The 16,458-nt window shown below is 51.1% G+C and overlaps 1 protein-coding gene across 3 annotated transcripts in view; it reads left to right on the top strand.

Moving 5' to 3' along the window:
* Window positions 1–15,057, top strand: part of DPYSL5 (dihydropyrimidinase-like 5) — a 103,554-nt gene extending 88,497 nt beyond the window's left edge. For all 3 annotated transcript variants that reach the window (XM_011950120.1, XM_011950126.1, XM_011950134.1), the window contains exons 9-13: window positions 4,838–4,979; window positions 6,735–6,877; window positions 7,326–7,533; window positions 9,444–9,612; window positions 11,630–15,057. In XM_011950120.1, coding sequence (XP_011805510.1) covers window positions 4,838–4,979; window positions 6,735–6,877; window positions 7,326–7,533; window positions 9,444–9,612; window positions 11,630–11,715 — 748 coding nt within the window. In that variant the 3' untranslated portion in view covers window positions 11,716–15,057. The remainder of the gene's footprint in view (window positions 1–4,837; window positions 4,980–6,734; window positions 6,878–7,325; window positions 7,534–9,443; window positions 9,613–11,629) is intronic.
* The last annotated feature ends 1,401 nt before the right edge of the window (window positions 15,058–16,458 follow it).

The raw sequence follows: 16,458 nt of genomic DNA, 5'->3' as shown, positions 1-16,458 counted from the left end.
CTCCCCCCTCCCCCATGCCCTTCCTCCAGATCTCCTTTCTCCAGCTCTTCTCTTTCTGACACTGCTTTTTCCCATGCAGTCCCAATGTAAAGGAAATGGTTTGATGAACAGTCTGAATTCAGCGGGACCCAATCATGAAAGGGTTTTTGTTTTATCCAATAACTGCTTGTAGCTTCTTTCTCTCTCCTATTAACATTTTGGGGGCCGGGCACAGTGGTTCATGCCTGTAATCCCAGCACTTTGGGAGGCCGAGGTGGGTGGATCACTTGAGGTCAGGAGTTCAAGACCAGCCTGGCCAAGGTGGTGAAACCTTGTCTCTCCTGAAAATGCAAAAAATTAGCCGGGCATGGTGGTGGGCACCTGTAATCCCAGCTACTTGGGAGGCTGAGGCAGGAGAATCACTTGAACCAGGGAGGCGGAGGTTGCAGTGAGCTGAGATCATGCCACTGCACTCCAGCCTGTCCAGCAACAGAGCAAGACTCCAACTCAAAACAAAACAAAACAAAACAAACAAACAAACAAAACAACTCGGGGAGAAGACGTTGCTTTCTCTTCACTTTTGGATATTAAAGTTCCATCCAGTTTAAGACTCCATCTCCTCCCTTCCTGATCCCCAGCTCAGCTTGGGTTGGGGTAGGAGGATTAGGACAAAAGGTGAGGGGATTCTTCTCCATACCCAGGCATGCATCTCTCCCATCTTGCAGCACTAGCAATGCCTCTGTGAACAAGGACCCGCAACTTATGCCTGGCCACCTTCTATAGTATCTGAGGCCCAGAGGAAGCCCATACAGCCTTTCTGCTCCCTGTGGCTCAGAGGCGGGTCCATAGCCCACAGCCCAGGCAGGTGCCCACTGCTCTCAGCTCTGTTCTCCACAAGTGAACCTCTTGAAGTACGCCCTTCTTGTCTTCGGGGTGAACTGGTGGGGAGAGGGTATGGAAACCCCACTCAACCCAGGAAAGAGGAGGGGAGGGAATGCCAGGACTCTTCATCCTGCCAACCCCTCAGTCTCCCTCCGAGCATCCTGCTTTCCAGACCTGGGGGATGGGGGGTGGGGATATGCCTCTTCTAGGATGGTGCAGGGGCAGTGGAGGGAAGCGACCAGCCCCACTGAAGGTGGCTCTCTTAGGTAATAAGGTGCTTATCTCATCCATGTCCTTAGCTTTCAGTCCTGGTTGCCAACCACTGGAAAACTCCCACTCCCATCCCATTATGTTCACAACCTATAGAGAGTTGGGGTGTGCGGGGCTTTGCCAGTGTGAGTGGAGTGCCGTCAATAGGGGTGTGGGCGAAGGTGGTCTCTGCAGAGGACAGTACACACCATGGCATGGGGATGGCCATTGTATTCTGTCCCACAGCCTTGGTGGGTGCCAGGTGGCGGCAGCTCTTACAATATTTACGTATTTACACCATGTAAATAAATATGGAGGGTAAAGATGAAGAGAGAAATGCTAGATCAGCTCTTACTCTTTAAAAATGCTTATTTTGGCTGGGCGTGGTGGCTCGCTCCTGTAATCCCAGCACTTTGGGAGGCGGAAGCAGGCAGATTACCTGAGGTCAGGAGTTTGAGACCAGCCTGGCCAACATGGTAAAACCCCATCTCTACTAAAAATACAAAAATTAGCTGGGCATGGTGGCTCATGTCTGTAATCCCAGCTACTCCAGAGGCTGAGGCAGGAGAATCGCTTGAACCCAGGAGGCGGAGGTTGCAGTGAGCCGAGATCGTGCCACTGCAGTCCGACATGGGCAACAAGAGCAAGACTTCATTAAAAAAAAAAAAAAAAAGCTTGTTTTGAGACGAATCAACCTCCTTTTCATCAGCAGCAATACAATAAAAGAAACAATTACCAAGACTCCAGTATAATAATGTGGGCTTGGTTCCAAGGTCAAGAATCTTTTGAAACACCCCTGCTTGCTACAAGCAAATTTACTGAAAGAACAAAAAAGATAATAAGTGCCTCAACCCACCCAAATTACAGCACCCAAACCCACACAAATTCAAATAGACTGGGGGGAATAAGTATCATTGAATAATTTAAGTTTTTACATCTAGCCTACTTTGTCAAATGTATTTTAATTATTTAAATTGATTCTATTTATTTAAGTAGAGATGTAGTTTTTGTGTTATGAGAATAGTCTGAATCCCTTTTTAATCAGTGTATATTGTAAATGGGTGCTACTTTATAGGATTTGGAGCATAATTTTAATATTTTAATTATTTATAGAAATTGATGATGACTATAATTTTGCTTTTGTAATACGTTATTGGTTATAATTTATATGATGCAAAATACGTGATAGAAAATTCAAACACCAATTATTATTACCATAAGAAAATATGAGCTATTTCATAATTATCTGCTTTAGGATGTGATTTGTGATTTGTTAGGCTGTATAGGAATAAAAAAATTTCAATCTATAGATATAACGATTTGTCCTTTATTTAAAATCTGGCTTTTTTTTTTTTCTTTTTTTTTTTAGAAAGGGTCTGGCTCTGTCACTCAGGCTGGAAAGGAGAGGTACAACCTCCTGAGTAGCTGGGACTACACGTGCACCACCACGCCTGGCTAGTTTTTTGTTTGTTTGTTTATTTGTTGCCAGGGTCTCACTCTTTCTCCCAGGCTGGAGTGCAGCCTCCCAAAGTGCTGGGATTACAGGCGTGAGCCACCCTGCACCACCGCGCCCAGCCTAATTTTTGTATTTTTTGTATTTTTTCATCATGTTACCCAGGCTGGCCTCAAACTCCTGACCTCAACTGATCCACCCACCTCAGCCTCCCAAAATGCTAGGATTACAGGCGTGAGCCACTGTGCCTGGCCTAAAATCTGGCTTCTTAAAGGGACAAGAAAGTTTTTCATTTGATCATATAAAATTGTAAAGTACTTGGCAAAGCCAGTCATGTTTTAAACTTTAAATGGTTTGGATGGGGGCTTCCTATCTCCCAGATTCAGGGCAGCACTGAGAGAGCTCAGAGGGCTTCCTAGAATGTAACTACCGTCATTCACGGCTGCCTAGTGGGCACCTTTGTGTAGGAGCCTTTTCAGAAAGCTGGGTGCTCAGGAAGACTTGCTGGTTAAAGAGCAGGAGTTGAGCCTGTTGCTCTCAGGGTCCCTGACCTGCCCTTCATGACTGCAATGGGCATCTTCTGCCCTGAGCCCTGCTCAGGTATCCAGAGGGCCCCTCAGGAGAAAGGAAACCCTAAAGATTCCATTCATCTGTGGGGGCTTCTGCAGGTCCAGAGAGTGTGGGGAGCCTTGGGGCTCTGCGGGAGAATCTCTTGCAAAGAGTCTCTGCAAGGGCCAGAGCAGCCTCTTTGGCCCAGGGAAGGCCCAGCCTACTGCACAGGAAGAGGGAGCCATCTTCACCGCAGGTTTGGCCAAATACATTAGTCACTGGGTGGGAACTGAGACTGATGAGCCCTGCCAAGTCCCCTGTGGAGACAGCCCTCTGTAGCTAACTGGCCATTGTCTGAGAGCCTTAAGAATATGCTTCCTCACCAGGTCAGATAATGCTTTCTGCCCCCGGAGTCTCCTGGAGTGGGCATCTTAGATGGCCCATGGGCACTCACAAGGCTCTGGGGCCTCCTACAGAGTACAATGGGACCACTGCCCCTGACCTTCAGGGCACCTGCAGGGTGGTCCCAGCAGTCATCTCCCTCCCCCACCTGACCCCCCTGCTCCAGCCAGGCCTTTCCCTGCCCCCCCAAAGCCATTTTCTCCTGAGGTTGCCCTGGCTTGGTTTGCGTGGACATTCTCTCTCCTCCACCCCTCATTGCCTCTGAGCCCTTGGCCTGCAGAGATCTCTGAATCCGGGCCAGCTGCCTGCCTCCCTCACTGGGCAGAGGATCTGCTGCCATGAGCCCTCTCTCCCTGTTCTTCCTTACATCTTCTCTGGCCCAGTAGCCCCTCGAAGGCCTGCCTGTGCCTTAGCCACCCACAGCCTTGGATAGAGGATGGCTTTGTTTTTTCTTCTTTTCAGACAGGGTCTCCCTCTGTCCCCCAGGCTGGAGTGCAGTGAGGCGATCTTGGCTCACTGAAGCCTCTACCTCCCAGGTTGAAGCAGTTCTCTGACCTCAGCCTCCGGAGTAGCTGGGATTACAGGCGCCCGCCACTACGCTCGGCTAATTTTTTTGTATTTTTAGTAGAGACAGGGTTTCACCATGTAGCCCAGGCTGATCTCGAACTCGTGGCCTCCAGTGATCCACCTGCCTCAGCCTCCCAAAGTGCTGGGATTACAGGCATGAGCACCTGGCCTTAATATGTGGTGAGGACCGTAGTCATGAACAGCATTGAGGAAGAACTGAGTGACTTGCATACCACTCTCGGTCTATTAAGTCAGACTTCTAGCTCATCCCTCCTTCCCCTTCTGGTCCATTAGAATCCCCACACCCAAGGAAGGCTATGAGTCCAAGTTATTCAACAAAGCTTAACACTGACCTTGTGAATGCTTGTCAGCAGGTGGGGTTGGAGAGCTGATGAGAGGGAATCGGCATACAATTCCATGAGAGTAGAACCACCTCCACCATCTCACTTCAGCTAGACTCTAAGTTCGGTTTTTCTCTGCTTTCTTCACTCTTAAACATTGCCATCCCAAGGATCTCACTGAAGTCACCTGTGACACAGACAGACTGTGCCACACTCATTCTGTGGATGGGTAAACTGAGGTTCACATAGATGAAGTAACTCATGAGAGGCCACATGGCCTAAGCAGCAGAGCTGAACTTGGAGTCAGCTGTGCCTGGTTCCCACACTGAGGATCTTCCCTATATCTATCCCCACCCTCTAGGTTCCTCCCCTTCCCTCCCCTCCCCTTACTGGTCACCTCCTTTTCTCTACCCAGTGACACTCTGAACATCGTGGCATCAGATCACCGGCCTTTCACCACAAAACAGAAAGCTATGGGCAAGGAAGACTTCACCAAGATCCCACATGGAGTGAGTGGCGTGCAGGACCGCATGAGCGTCATCTGGGAGAGAGGAGTGGTACGTTTGCTAGAGCCCTGCCCTGGTCAGATCCCTGCTCTAATCCTTGCCTCATCCCCGCTCTAATCCCAGTAAGAGTTTTCACTCCTCAGATCCTGTCAAAGAATGTTCTTAGAAGGGCTGGTTCAATCCCAGCTCTTTGTTTCACTCAAAAACAAAACACAGAAGGTCTTTCCCCTGATTAGAAAGGTAGTAAGATCTATTGTGGAAATTTGGAAAATACAGAAAAGTATAAGAAAAAAAATCCCTTTAATTCCATGCCTAAAAATTAAACTACTATTAACATTGTAGTGTATTTCTTTCTAGTTCTGTGCATGTACTGTACTTTTTTTTTTTTTTTTGCTACGTTGCCCAGGCAGGTCTTGAACTCCTGGGCTCAAGCTATCCTTCCGCCTCTGCCTCCCTAAGTGCTGCGATTATAGGTGTGAGCCACCACACCCAGCTATACATTATTTTAATAACAAGCTTCATATTTTTTTTCTTTTACCAACTGCTATACTAACCAGGATTTTTTTTCTTCATATAACACTATATCCTGAGTGTCTCCCTATATCAGTAACAATTCTTTAAAATCATCTTTTTTCATGGCTGAATGATATTTTCTCCAATGAAAGTACCATACTTTATTTAATCCTTCCCTGATGTTTGGGACTTTCCACTATTTCTAATTTTTGCACTTACAAATAATGCTTTGGAGAACCTCTTTGTTCATGAGTGTGTGTGTCAGCATTTCTGATTATTATTTCTTTTTTTGTTTTTTGAGACGGAGTCTCGCTCTGTCGCCCAGGCTGGAGTGCAATGGCGCTATCTCGGCTCACTGCAACCTCCGCCTCCCGGGTTCAAGTGGTTCTCCTGCCTGAGCCTCCCGAGTAGCTGGGACTACAGGCCTGCACCACTACACCCAGCTAATTTTTGTATTTTTTGTAGAGATGGGGTTTCACCATGTTGGTTAGTCAGGATGGTCTCGATCTCTTGACCTCGCGATCCGCCCGCCTCAGCCTCCCAAAGTGCTGGGATTACAGGCATGAGCCACCGCACCAGGCCTCTGATCATTATTTCTGATTATTTCCTTAAGACAGCATCCTAGAAGTAGATTTTTAGGCCAAGGGATATGAACATTTTTAAGGCTCTTGATTTGATATATTTTGTCTAATTGATTTCAAAAAAGATAAGAATTGGGACTTCATTTGAATACCACCTGTTCTGCACATGAAGAGTAAGTATTTTTGGTCTTGATCTATCTCAGATTAGATTCAAAATAGTATGAGTCCCAAAGAGATCTGAAGTTCTCAAGACTAAGCTCATGGAAGGCCAAGGAGATGGCTCAGGAAATCCACTTGAAGAGACTCCATAGTACTCTCATGGGTGGGACAATAAGATGTTTTTCAAGAGCGTGTATAACCCTTTGAAAATATCACCCTTAGTAGATGAAGGGAGATTCCTGACACATCAGTGTGGGCACATGAGCAGAGCTGGTTTTACAAACAGGAGGCAGATTTGCCCTGGGCAGACAGCCTGAATGGAATCACAGCCACTCACCATAGTTGCTGGATGAAGGGAGAAAGGAATAAGTGAGCACCTGGGACCCAGCCAAGCAGGCTGGCTCATCTGAGGTGGTGCTCACGGCTTTGTCCCCTTGTGACCACTGTCCTGACCACCTAAGCCCAAAGTCCATGGGCCAGCATCAAAGGTAACCAAGGGTTTGAAGCCCACCCCCAGAGCCTGGTTGACTTGATACTTTCTGCAACATTTCAGGTTGGAGGAAAGATGGATGAGAACCGTTTTGTGGCCGTTACCAGTTCCAACGCGGCTAAACTTCTGAACCTGTATCCCCGCAAGGGCCGCATCATCCCTGGAGCCGATGCTGATGTGGTGGTGTGGGACCCAGAAGCCACAAAGTAAAGTTTGTTGCTCATCTCCAGGGCTAGAGGGGCTTGGGGTGCTGAAGAGGACTTGCATTACCGATCTCCAAAAGCATATAACTTTGCACTATTTCTAGCACAAAATATGGCCCTGGCTTGCAGTTGGCCCTCTTCTCCCTCCATCTTCACACAGTCTTTCTTCTGTGTCACACATGTCTGGTGTGTCTGTCTCCTCTTCTTATAAGGACACTGGTCAGATTGCATTAGGGCCCACCTATATGACCTCACTTTACCTTAATGATCACATTAAAGGCCCTAAATAGGGCCATGTTCTGAAGTTCTGGGTGTTAGGACTTCAGTGGAAGAATTTTGAAGGGAGCCAATTCAGCCATAACAACAGCCTTTGGGGTTCACCCCTCCCATGGAGCTGTGACATTTTGACCTGCCCTCAGCGCTTTCTCTTCCGACATTGCCTCCCCACCAGGACCATCTCAGCCAGCACGCAGGTCCAGGGAGGAGACTTCAACCTGTACGAGAACATGCGCTGCCACGGCGTGCCACTGGTCACCATCAGCCGGGGGCGCGTCGTGTATGAGAACGGCGTCTTCATGTGCGCCGAGGGCACCGGCAAGTTCTGTCCCCTGAGGTCCTTCCCAGACACTGTCTACAAGAAGCTGGTCCAGAGAGAGAAGGTGAGGTGGGAGGGGGAAGATGCAGGGGTGTTGGCGCCCTCTGCCGGGGAACATCCTCCATGACTGTTTTAAATCTCAAAGAGATGTTCACTCCAGTTTTCGACCCAATTCCATTGCCCTCTCTCCAGCGTTGAGAGGGGAGTGTGTGGCAGGGCCAGGGAACGCTAGAGTCAGAAAATGCTGATTTCTGTTCCCCGTCTTTGATTACCAAGTGGCATTTTAAGTGGTCAGGCAGCAGGGGTCCTGAGTTGCTGAGGGCACAAATGGGAAATGTGAGTGTGTGCGACCGCTGAGCTCCTCCGGATAAGCAGGCTTGGGTTGGAGGAGGTGCTGGGGGCTGGAGATAACTGCTTTGGTTTGGCCACCTCCCACTCTTGATGAAGCAAACGGGGGTAGAGCTGGCATTTGCAAAGCATTGTCTGAAGCACAGGAGGAACAGGCACCTGAACACGGGAGGCCCACACTGCTGGCACACAGACCACACGAGAGGGCTCAGAGCTTTCAGAGAAACTAAGGACCCTTCCCTCCCAGAGGCCAATGAGCGAAGAAATCCACTGCCAGGTCTGCCGTGGGGGCGCAGGCTTGGGCTGCCTGAATGAAGAAAGCGTGACTTTCGTGATCACAGGGCTAAATCCGAAAGCAAACTCGGGGTCTCTCACTCATCACACTCAGCTAATGTTTATTTTTTTGTAGACACGGACAGGGTTTACCCGTGTTGCTCAGGTTGCTTTCAAATTCCTGAGCTCAAGTAATCTGCCTGCCTCGACCTCCTAAAGTGCTGGGATTACAGGCGTGAGCCACTGCGCCTGGCCCAATAGCACTTTTTAATACGATGTAGGACCATAAATGACCTCCGTAGTAATAACTGCGCCTACTTCTATGTTGCCTGTCATGTGCCAAAGCAGTTGGAACAGCTTTACACATACTAATTCATGTGCTGTCCTGCAACTCTCTGATGTAGGTACTAGTATTGTGGGCACAGAAAAGTAAGTTGCACAAAGCCACACAGTTTACAAGTGACAGAGTTGGGACTGGAACCTAGGCAGTCTGGTTGTAGAATATAGACTCCTAACTCTACTGCCTTTGTGCGTACAGAATGAGCTAGTGTTGCTACTGGGGGCCTCTCGTCTCCAGATGGGGCTGTGTTTAGCTTCTGTTCTCTCAGAGTTGTCAGACCCGTAAAGGGTGTGGTTTTGTGGGAGCCTAAGGTGGTGGGTAACGTTGTGCTGTGTGGGAGGGAACTCTCTAAAGTTGATTTCCAATTGGGCGTGGTGGTTCACGCCTGTAATCCCAGCACTTTAGGAGACCAAGGAGGGTGGATCACGAGGTCAGGAGTTCAAGACCAGCTGGCCAAGATGGTGAAACCCCATTTCTACTAAAAATATAAAAATTAGTCACGTGCGGTGGCAGGCGCCTGTAATCCCAGCTACTAGGGAGGCTGAGGCAGGAGAATCGCTTTAGAGGAGCAGAGGTTTCAGTGGGCCAAGATCGCGCCACCACACTCCAGCCTGGGTGACAGAGTGAGACTCTGTCTCAAAAAAAAAAAAAGCAAAGCAAAGAAATTTGGTTAAAGTTGACTTCCTCAGATGTCTACCTGCTACCTTGGTAAGGCTTCCACCAGTGTTGGGGGGAAGCCAGTATCTCTCCCGTACACACGCACGCACACACACATGTGCATTCACACATACGCACACATGCACACACGTACACATATGCACATGCTCTTTAGGACGTACGAGAAAACTCCAGCCCCTGGACTCAAGGTTTAAGAAGGCTTGGTCGCTTGTAGTGATTTGGGTCTTGGGCAGAGTGGCAGTGTCAAATGTCCCACCGGCCCCCAGGGAGGCCATGGTTGTGTCAGTTCTGATGGTGTTGTCCTGTGCTTCTGCTCTTCTCTCATCCTTCCCTAGACTTTAAAGGTTAGAGGAGTGGACCGCACTCCCTACCTAGGGGATGTCGCTGTTGTCGTGCACCCTGGGAAAAAAGAGATGGGAACCCCACTCGCAGACACTCCTACCCGGCCTGTCACCCGGCATGGGGGCATGCGGGACCTTCATGAATCCAGCTTCAGCCTCTCTGGTAAGAGTCAGGGTGCCATGGGAGGAGGGCGGGGGGCCGGGAGGAGTGGCCCACCCAGGCAGTGGGACTTACACCTGCTTTTCTTTTGTGTCCTGTCCTCCCTCCCGTTGCCTATTTCCAGGGATAAGTGCTGGTTTGGATATTAGACTCACACAGACATTAGTGGGGACAGGAGGGCTGTCCTGGTCCCTGGGCACAGCCGATCTAATAGGCCATGGCCCACCTGGGGCTCTCCTTAGGGTTTCTAAGTTCAGATATTTTTGTCCCTTGAAACATCTTGAGGGCTGTGCACACAGTGGGTGCTCCAAAGATGCCCTGAGCTCAGAAGAGTCAGCCCTGTCTGTGGTTCACGGCACTGCACCCACTGGCCCCTGGCCTGCCCCAGTCCACTCTTCAGCAGCCTCTCTGCTCCTTCTGCTACCCACTTTCCTCCTCTGACCCTCCCATACCTGTCCCCGCCTCTATCCCACCTTCCCCCTTTTTTTTTTAACCAGGAATTGTGTTGTATACATTTTTTTTAACTTTAAGTAAAATATTTTCTCTTGACTTTTGATGCCCAATTTTTTCTCTTGTCTTTCTGTCCCTTGGGTCCTGGCCCCAGTCCTTCTGCGGAATCTCTAGGTTCTTAGGGGGTCCCATTCAAGTTCTTAAAGCCACTATCTGCAGTTTCTCCCCATCCCCTCCATCACCATGCGAGCCACAGGCTCATAAATGATGACCCTCAATGCAGAACAAGCAGAGGCTGTAAGATGCCCCGGGCCGCCAGGTGGCTTAGGTGGGAACCGTCACCACCACTTGCAGGGGGCTAGGACCCTGGGTCTCCCTGAGCACCGCTGAGCTGTCTTCAGCATAAGCCCAGAGAGAGACCAAGCATCCACTCTGTGAGGGCTGTGCTAGGATGGGCACAGCGAGAGGTGCAAGATCCTGGTCCTTCCACCCACAGCCTGGAGTTTACTGGGGGAGATAAGCCCCGCACACAAAACATCCTGCTGTGAGAGCAGAGAGCTAAACCAGAGGGATGCCAAGGGGGCAGTGCCCGCCTGCCCTGGCTCCTGTGTGCCCTGCTTTGGGCACTGGTCTCAGGACCAGTCTCATTGCTGAGATGATAGCTCCACTACCCTGAGGGACACTGCTACTCCCACCAGTGATGGGCCATGAATGGAGTCAGAAAGGGACCCTGGCATGGAAGACTTGTTTTTGCACACTTAGGTCTTGCCAGTCCGGGAGGCGTGGACTCCCACCACTGCCGGGGCAGGGTCCTTTCTCCTGCAGTCAGACCCGAGAGGCACCAAGACCCCAGAGCTGCAGGGCCCCTGCTGGCCAGCAGCCTCCTCTTCTTCTGCCCGAGAACCAAGACTGGCCAGAACCCCCGCTCAGACAGCAAACATCAGGCAGCCTGTCCCCTCCTCTCCACCCCAAATCTTGTCTGTTCTAAGCAGGCCAGGCTGAAGAATGTCCCACTGGGCTCTCCGGGGCACTAGACCCTCCTTTTCCCTCCCTTTGTGTTTTGTTTGTTTTTGTTTTTTTTTTCAATCCTTCTCCTTCTGTATAGACCCGCCCTTTGTAACTAAGTCATGGGATTTCAAGATGCGGGGCCTTTGGGCTGTGGTTCTTTCATTTTCCAAAACAATGGCATACCCTCATTTTTCTCTCTTGCTTACTCACTGAGGCATATGTACAAAGGCCCATGTGCCAACAGGCTGGCCGATGGCCTGCACGCACAAGAGACTGTATGCCCAGACGTGAGGCAGTGAGGTTGGCACAGTGGGCAGTTAATAATGTAGGCTCTGAATCAGGAAAACCTGGGTCCAAGTCCAGGCTCTGTCAGCTACACACTGCAACACGAGGCAAGTCACTTAACTTCCCTGAGCCTCGGTCTTCTCGTCTGTAAAATGGGATGGAGTGGCTGTGAGGATTCACTCAGGCCCTGCACACGGTGAGCCTCCAGGAGAAGGTGACTGTGGTTTGTTAGCAGGCACAAGAGCCCAGCTCACCCTTTGTGCTTCCTTCCCTGCAGGCTCTCAGATCGATGACCATGTTCCAAAGCGAGCTTCAGCTCGGATCCTCGCTCCTCCTGGAGGCAGGTCGAGTGGCATTTGGTAAAGGCACTGCCCAGCCCCCCGAGTGAGGACACACCGCCGCCACCAGTCCGCAACTCTCCAGCCACAGCTTCAGGGGCAGGAGAGGCTGGGCTGGGCAGCACACCACCCGAAGGGGGCCCCAGGACCTGCGGAGCCCTCCCTATGTCTGCAAAGTGATTCACTGTGCTTCGAGCCAGCTCTAACAGGCACTTTGAGATGTGTTCCTCCTGCTGTAGTCCTTTCTGCCTTGGCCTCAGTGGGCTTTTCTGGGGCCCAGGAAGCCCACACTATGCACAGAGCCCAGTGCATAGAGCCCTGGCCAGCCCTTCCTCTCACTCCTGCCTCCGCTGGCTTTGGGAAAGCCCAGACTTTAGTGCCCTGCCCCCTGGCTGACTGACCAGTTGTCCAGAGCACTTTAGCAGATGTGGTTTCAAAGTAAAGGCCTCCTCCCCCACCCCTTAGGCCCTGTGATGACATTTCCCAAGCCAGACAGGTGTCAGCTTCCCAGCCATGCCCGGGATGTCCCATCTCCCCCAACCCACCTCTGGCCCTGTGTAGGGGCAGGGATAGGGGTGGCTGGGACACCCGGTGCCCCTCGCCAGCTTCCCTTGTGCCCTGCCCACACCCTCGGGGGGGTCACAGGTCCGGAAGGGTAGCTGGGCGGGGCTCGAGGCTGGTGCCCGGCGCGTGTAAATGGTTTGGTTTTGCACGTTTGGTTTGCGCAGTAGTTTGGTTTGACTTGTTTGTGCATCCTGTGAAAAATAACGGTGCTTGTGTCACTAGCATAGAATAGCAACAGGAATAGATGTGGTCCTTAGGAGACGCTGCACTCGACACCAACCAGACAGCACAGGGCAGGGGCGGTGGAGGGGCTGGGCTCACAGGCCTCTCTTCTCCCCGCCTGGGGCCTTCTGGGCTGCCGGAGACCCAGGCCCTTTCCCCTCACCTCCCCTCCTTGTCTAGTTTCCCACATTCCAAGAGGGGGCCTGGGATGCTAGCCCCGGAGATCCAGCCCTTCAGGAAGCAGGTGTCCTTTCCCCCTCTGCCCCGGTCACTCCCGGCACTCCCCCTGCCTTCCCCCCGTCTCCGCCCACCACACACACACACACACACACACACACACACACACACCACGGCTTCCTGTAACTTCTTCCTGCTGGACAGAGACCCAGTGCTCCTCCTGTGTGACTGGCAAGAGGCCTCATGCCTGCTGAGAGAGGAGGAGTGGGAGAGGGGCTCGCCAGACACCAGGGAGGGAGACCCCAGGCACACAGGACCTGGCTGTCGAACCCACATTGCTGCTCAGGTGCTGTGATCTCCCGTGGTTGGCACCAGGCCCTCGCCAGCTCATGGCCTCATCTTCTCCCCTGTCTGTCCAGGTGGGCCCTCCCTGCTTCTGAAGCCCTACAGAAGTTCCCATGGAAACACTAGAGGCCGAGTGTCTCCTGCCACCTCCAGTGATCTGGGAAGTGACCCGGCCGCCTGCCCTTATTAAGCCTTGTCTGCCCCGTGGGAAGTGACTTCATGTTGCACATGTGATTTCAGCCCCTGAGGCTTGTGTGAGGCTTCTGGACCCTCAGTTAAAGGTCAGTCCCTGGCCGGGCGCGGTGGCTCACGCCTGTAATCCCAGCACTTTGGGAGGCTGAGGCGGGTGGGTCACGAGGTCAGGAAATCAAGACCATCCTGGCTAACACGGTGAAACCCCATCTCTACTAAAAATACAAAAATTAGCCAGGCAAGGTGGCGGACACCTGTAGTCCCAGCTACTCGGGAGGCTGAGGCAGGAGAATGGCGTGAACCTGGGAGGCGGAGCTTGCAGTGAGCTGAGATCACGCCACTGCACTCCAGCCTGGGCGACAGAGCCAGACTCCGTCTCAAACAAAAAAAGTCAGCCCCTGCACATCTCTGTAGTGCTGTTCGTGTATTCAAACCACTTCCATATATGACCTCTCACTTGGTCCTCATGGCAATGGAGCACTTACTATTCTTCCCATTTTACAGATGAGGAAACTGAGGCCCAGAAAGTTCAGGCCCTCTGACCCCAGAAGTGTCTGTGACCACCCTTCCAACCTTGGCTATCTACCCCAGCTGTGGAGAGGAGGTCTAGGGTGACATCTATTGTAGATCCCACCTGAGAGTTTAACCAACAAGAAGACTTACTTTCCTGGTAGGCAGCCTGCTTTGTTTTGCACAGGTAGATAGATTTTTTTTTTTTCCTCATCTTTCTTATAAACAATCTCATGCACATTCTGTGTTTGAGCTAGGACTAGTCACCCTTTGGGGGCTAACTGTGCAGTGTGAGCTGCATCCACACCCTCACTTCTCCCTTCACTCCCCCTTTCCTCACTCAGGGGCTGAGAGGACAGAGGTGGTCAGTCAGGGAGCAGAAGTGTCGAAGGGGCTCATGGCAAGTGGCAGCCATTGGAACAGGGGTGAGAACTCAGGCCTGGGAAAGCCACCAGGGATGAGGGAAACCATGACACCACCTCCCGGTGCAGTGCACACCATCTGTATCCCTGTCAGCCCTCACTGGGTCATGGGCCTCGGGCAAATGCCGAAGAGCCCAGCAGCAGTGGTGGTGGCCAGCTGGGCAAAGCATCCTTGCTTGGGCTAGGAAAGCTTTACCTTCTCTGAGTGCCTCCGCCCAAGAGATGCGTGACCCGTGGTACCGGGGAACCACATCTTGGACTGGTCCACTGTAGGCCATCTGCTTCATCCACCCCCAGTCCTTACATAGGCCCTACCCTTTGCCCGGGAGCTTCTAGATGGAAATCAGAAAGAGATTCAAGGAGCCGAATAAGCGGTCAGCCCCCACCATGCACTCCTTGCCCCGTGCAGAGCTCCAGCCAGCTTCGTCACCAGCCCCACTGGCTCCTGGTTGGAATGAGAGGGTCTCTGGTTGCACTGAATGCAGCTCTCAAACTGGTCTTGTACTTGCTGAATAAATACTGTTGTTCTTGCCTTAGCTGCTCTCTAGGTTTGTGGGGTTAAGTTGCCAGAAAATTGTGCTACTGTGTGTGCGTGTGCGTGCGTGTGTGTAGTGCTAGGAGTCCACAATAGGTCTCTGTCGAGCCGATGTCATGATGAGGGCTTTTCCGATATCCAGAAGCCACAGAACCACAAGGAAACCCAAACCCCCTCCAGCTGCTGAGGCGCAGGCACAGCCTGGGGTCGGGATGGAGCCTCCAGCACCCCAGCACCCAGGTGACTTCCCCACTCCCCTGTAAATGTCATGGTGCTAAGACTGTGTCAACCCCAAGATGACACACGGTCCTGTGCTTTGGCCACCGTTTGAGGCAAAAACTAAACAGCCCGACACGTTGTGTTCTGGTGCAGGTTTGTATTAAACTGTAGCTACTTCTCACTTGGACTCTGTTGTGTTTCTTCAGAGGAGGGAGTTTGGCAGAGATCTCTTCTGCGGTGACTGGGCAAGGCTTCCATTGCTAAGAAAAGGCAGCTTTGATCTGTCTCTCCTATTGGGTGGCCTGTGCAGAGACTGGATTTTTTTTTTTAATTCTGAGAGACAGAAGCCCCAGTGGTGCCAGATTTCCAGGGACAAGGTTGCCAAATTTTCTGAAATAATTAGGAGGAAGAATTAGATGCAAAAGGGAAAAAACTAGACTCGCTCCATCTACCTGTAGTCACCTGTTCTTTTGGCTACCATTTTGGAAGCCCATAGCCACCTCTCCACTCGGCAGAACCCTTGGCTGATGGAACGATGGCTTCATAAAAAAATCACAAGGCCAATGTGCCTTTGAAAGACCTTCCAGCTGCTCTCTGTCTGTCCAGAACCCCGCCTTTGGGGTTGGCCCTCTGTACTCTCAACCCCATCCATTGTGTTGAGACCCTCTACCTTCTCTCTAGAACTCCACCAGATGTTGGGAGGTTTATCTGATTAAACTCTTTCTCACTAAAGGGTAAAATTGTGGCTTCTAAGGCCGGGCGTGGTGGCTCATGCCTGTAATCCCAGAACTCTGGGAGGCCAAGGCAGGTGGATCACCTGAGGTCAGGAGTTTGAGACCAGCCTGACCAACGTGGAGAAACCCCATTTCTACTAAAAAATACAGAATTAGCCGGGCATGGTAGCGCACGCCTGTAATCCCAACTACTCGGGAGGCTGAGGCAGGAGAATCACTTGAACCGGGGAGGCGGAGGTTGCTGTGAGCTGAGATCACACCATTGCACTCCAGCCTGGGTAACAAGAGCAAAATTCTGTCTTTAAAAAAAAAAAAAAAAAATTGTGGCTTCTAGTACTATGGGGTCACTGTACTTATTTCTTAACCTTAAAATTTGAAGGTTGAGATGGATTTGCCAGCTTGAGATGGATGCTGAGTCCCTGCAATGTATTGCAAAGTGTCTGTTACCCTGTTTTCCCACAACAGGAGAGCACACCAGAATTGGATTAACTGCCAAAAATGCATTGGGTTTGGATGAAAAAATAACATGACCACACATTTGGCACATGGCATCTATCAGGCAGTCTACAGGGAAAAAATAAAAGATACCCAGGAAGATATGGGGTGCCTTTTTACATATGTAGTTGTAGAAAAATAAAAGACCACAGACTCAGACTTTAAAATAAGCCTTGATCATTTATGAGAATCTGGATTTGGAGAAACCACACCAGTCAGCAGCTAGGCAGCCACCAGCCTCTATTTTCTAACTCAGAATTACAGACTGACCTCTATATACCGGTATAGACTAACAGTAAGAATTGCTTTGTAGTCAGCCAGGCGTGGTGGCTCACGCCTGTAATCCTAGCACT

The sequence above is a fragment of the Colobus angolensis genome, unplaced genomic scaffold, assembly GCF_000951035.1.
Source record: "Colobus angolensis palliatus isolate OR3802 unplaced genomic scaffold, Cang.pa_1.0 Scaffold109, whole genome shotgun sequence".
Lineage (NCBI taxonomy): Eukaryota > Metazoa > Chordata > Mammalia > Primates > Cercopithecidae > Colobus > Colobus angolensis.
Note: the sequence above shows the minus strand (reverse complement) of the source record. Positions and strands in the feature narration are given on the sequence as shown.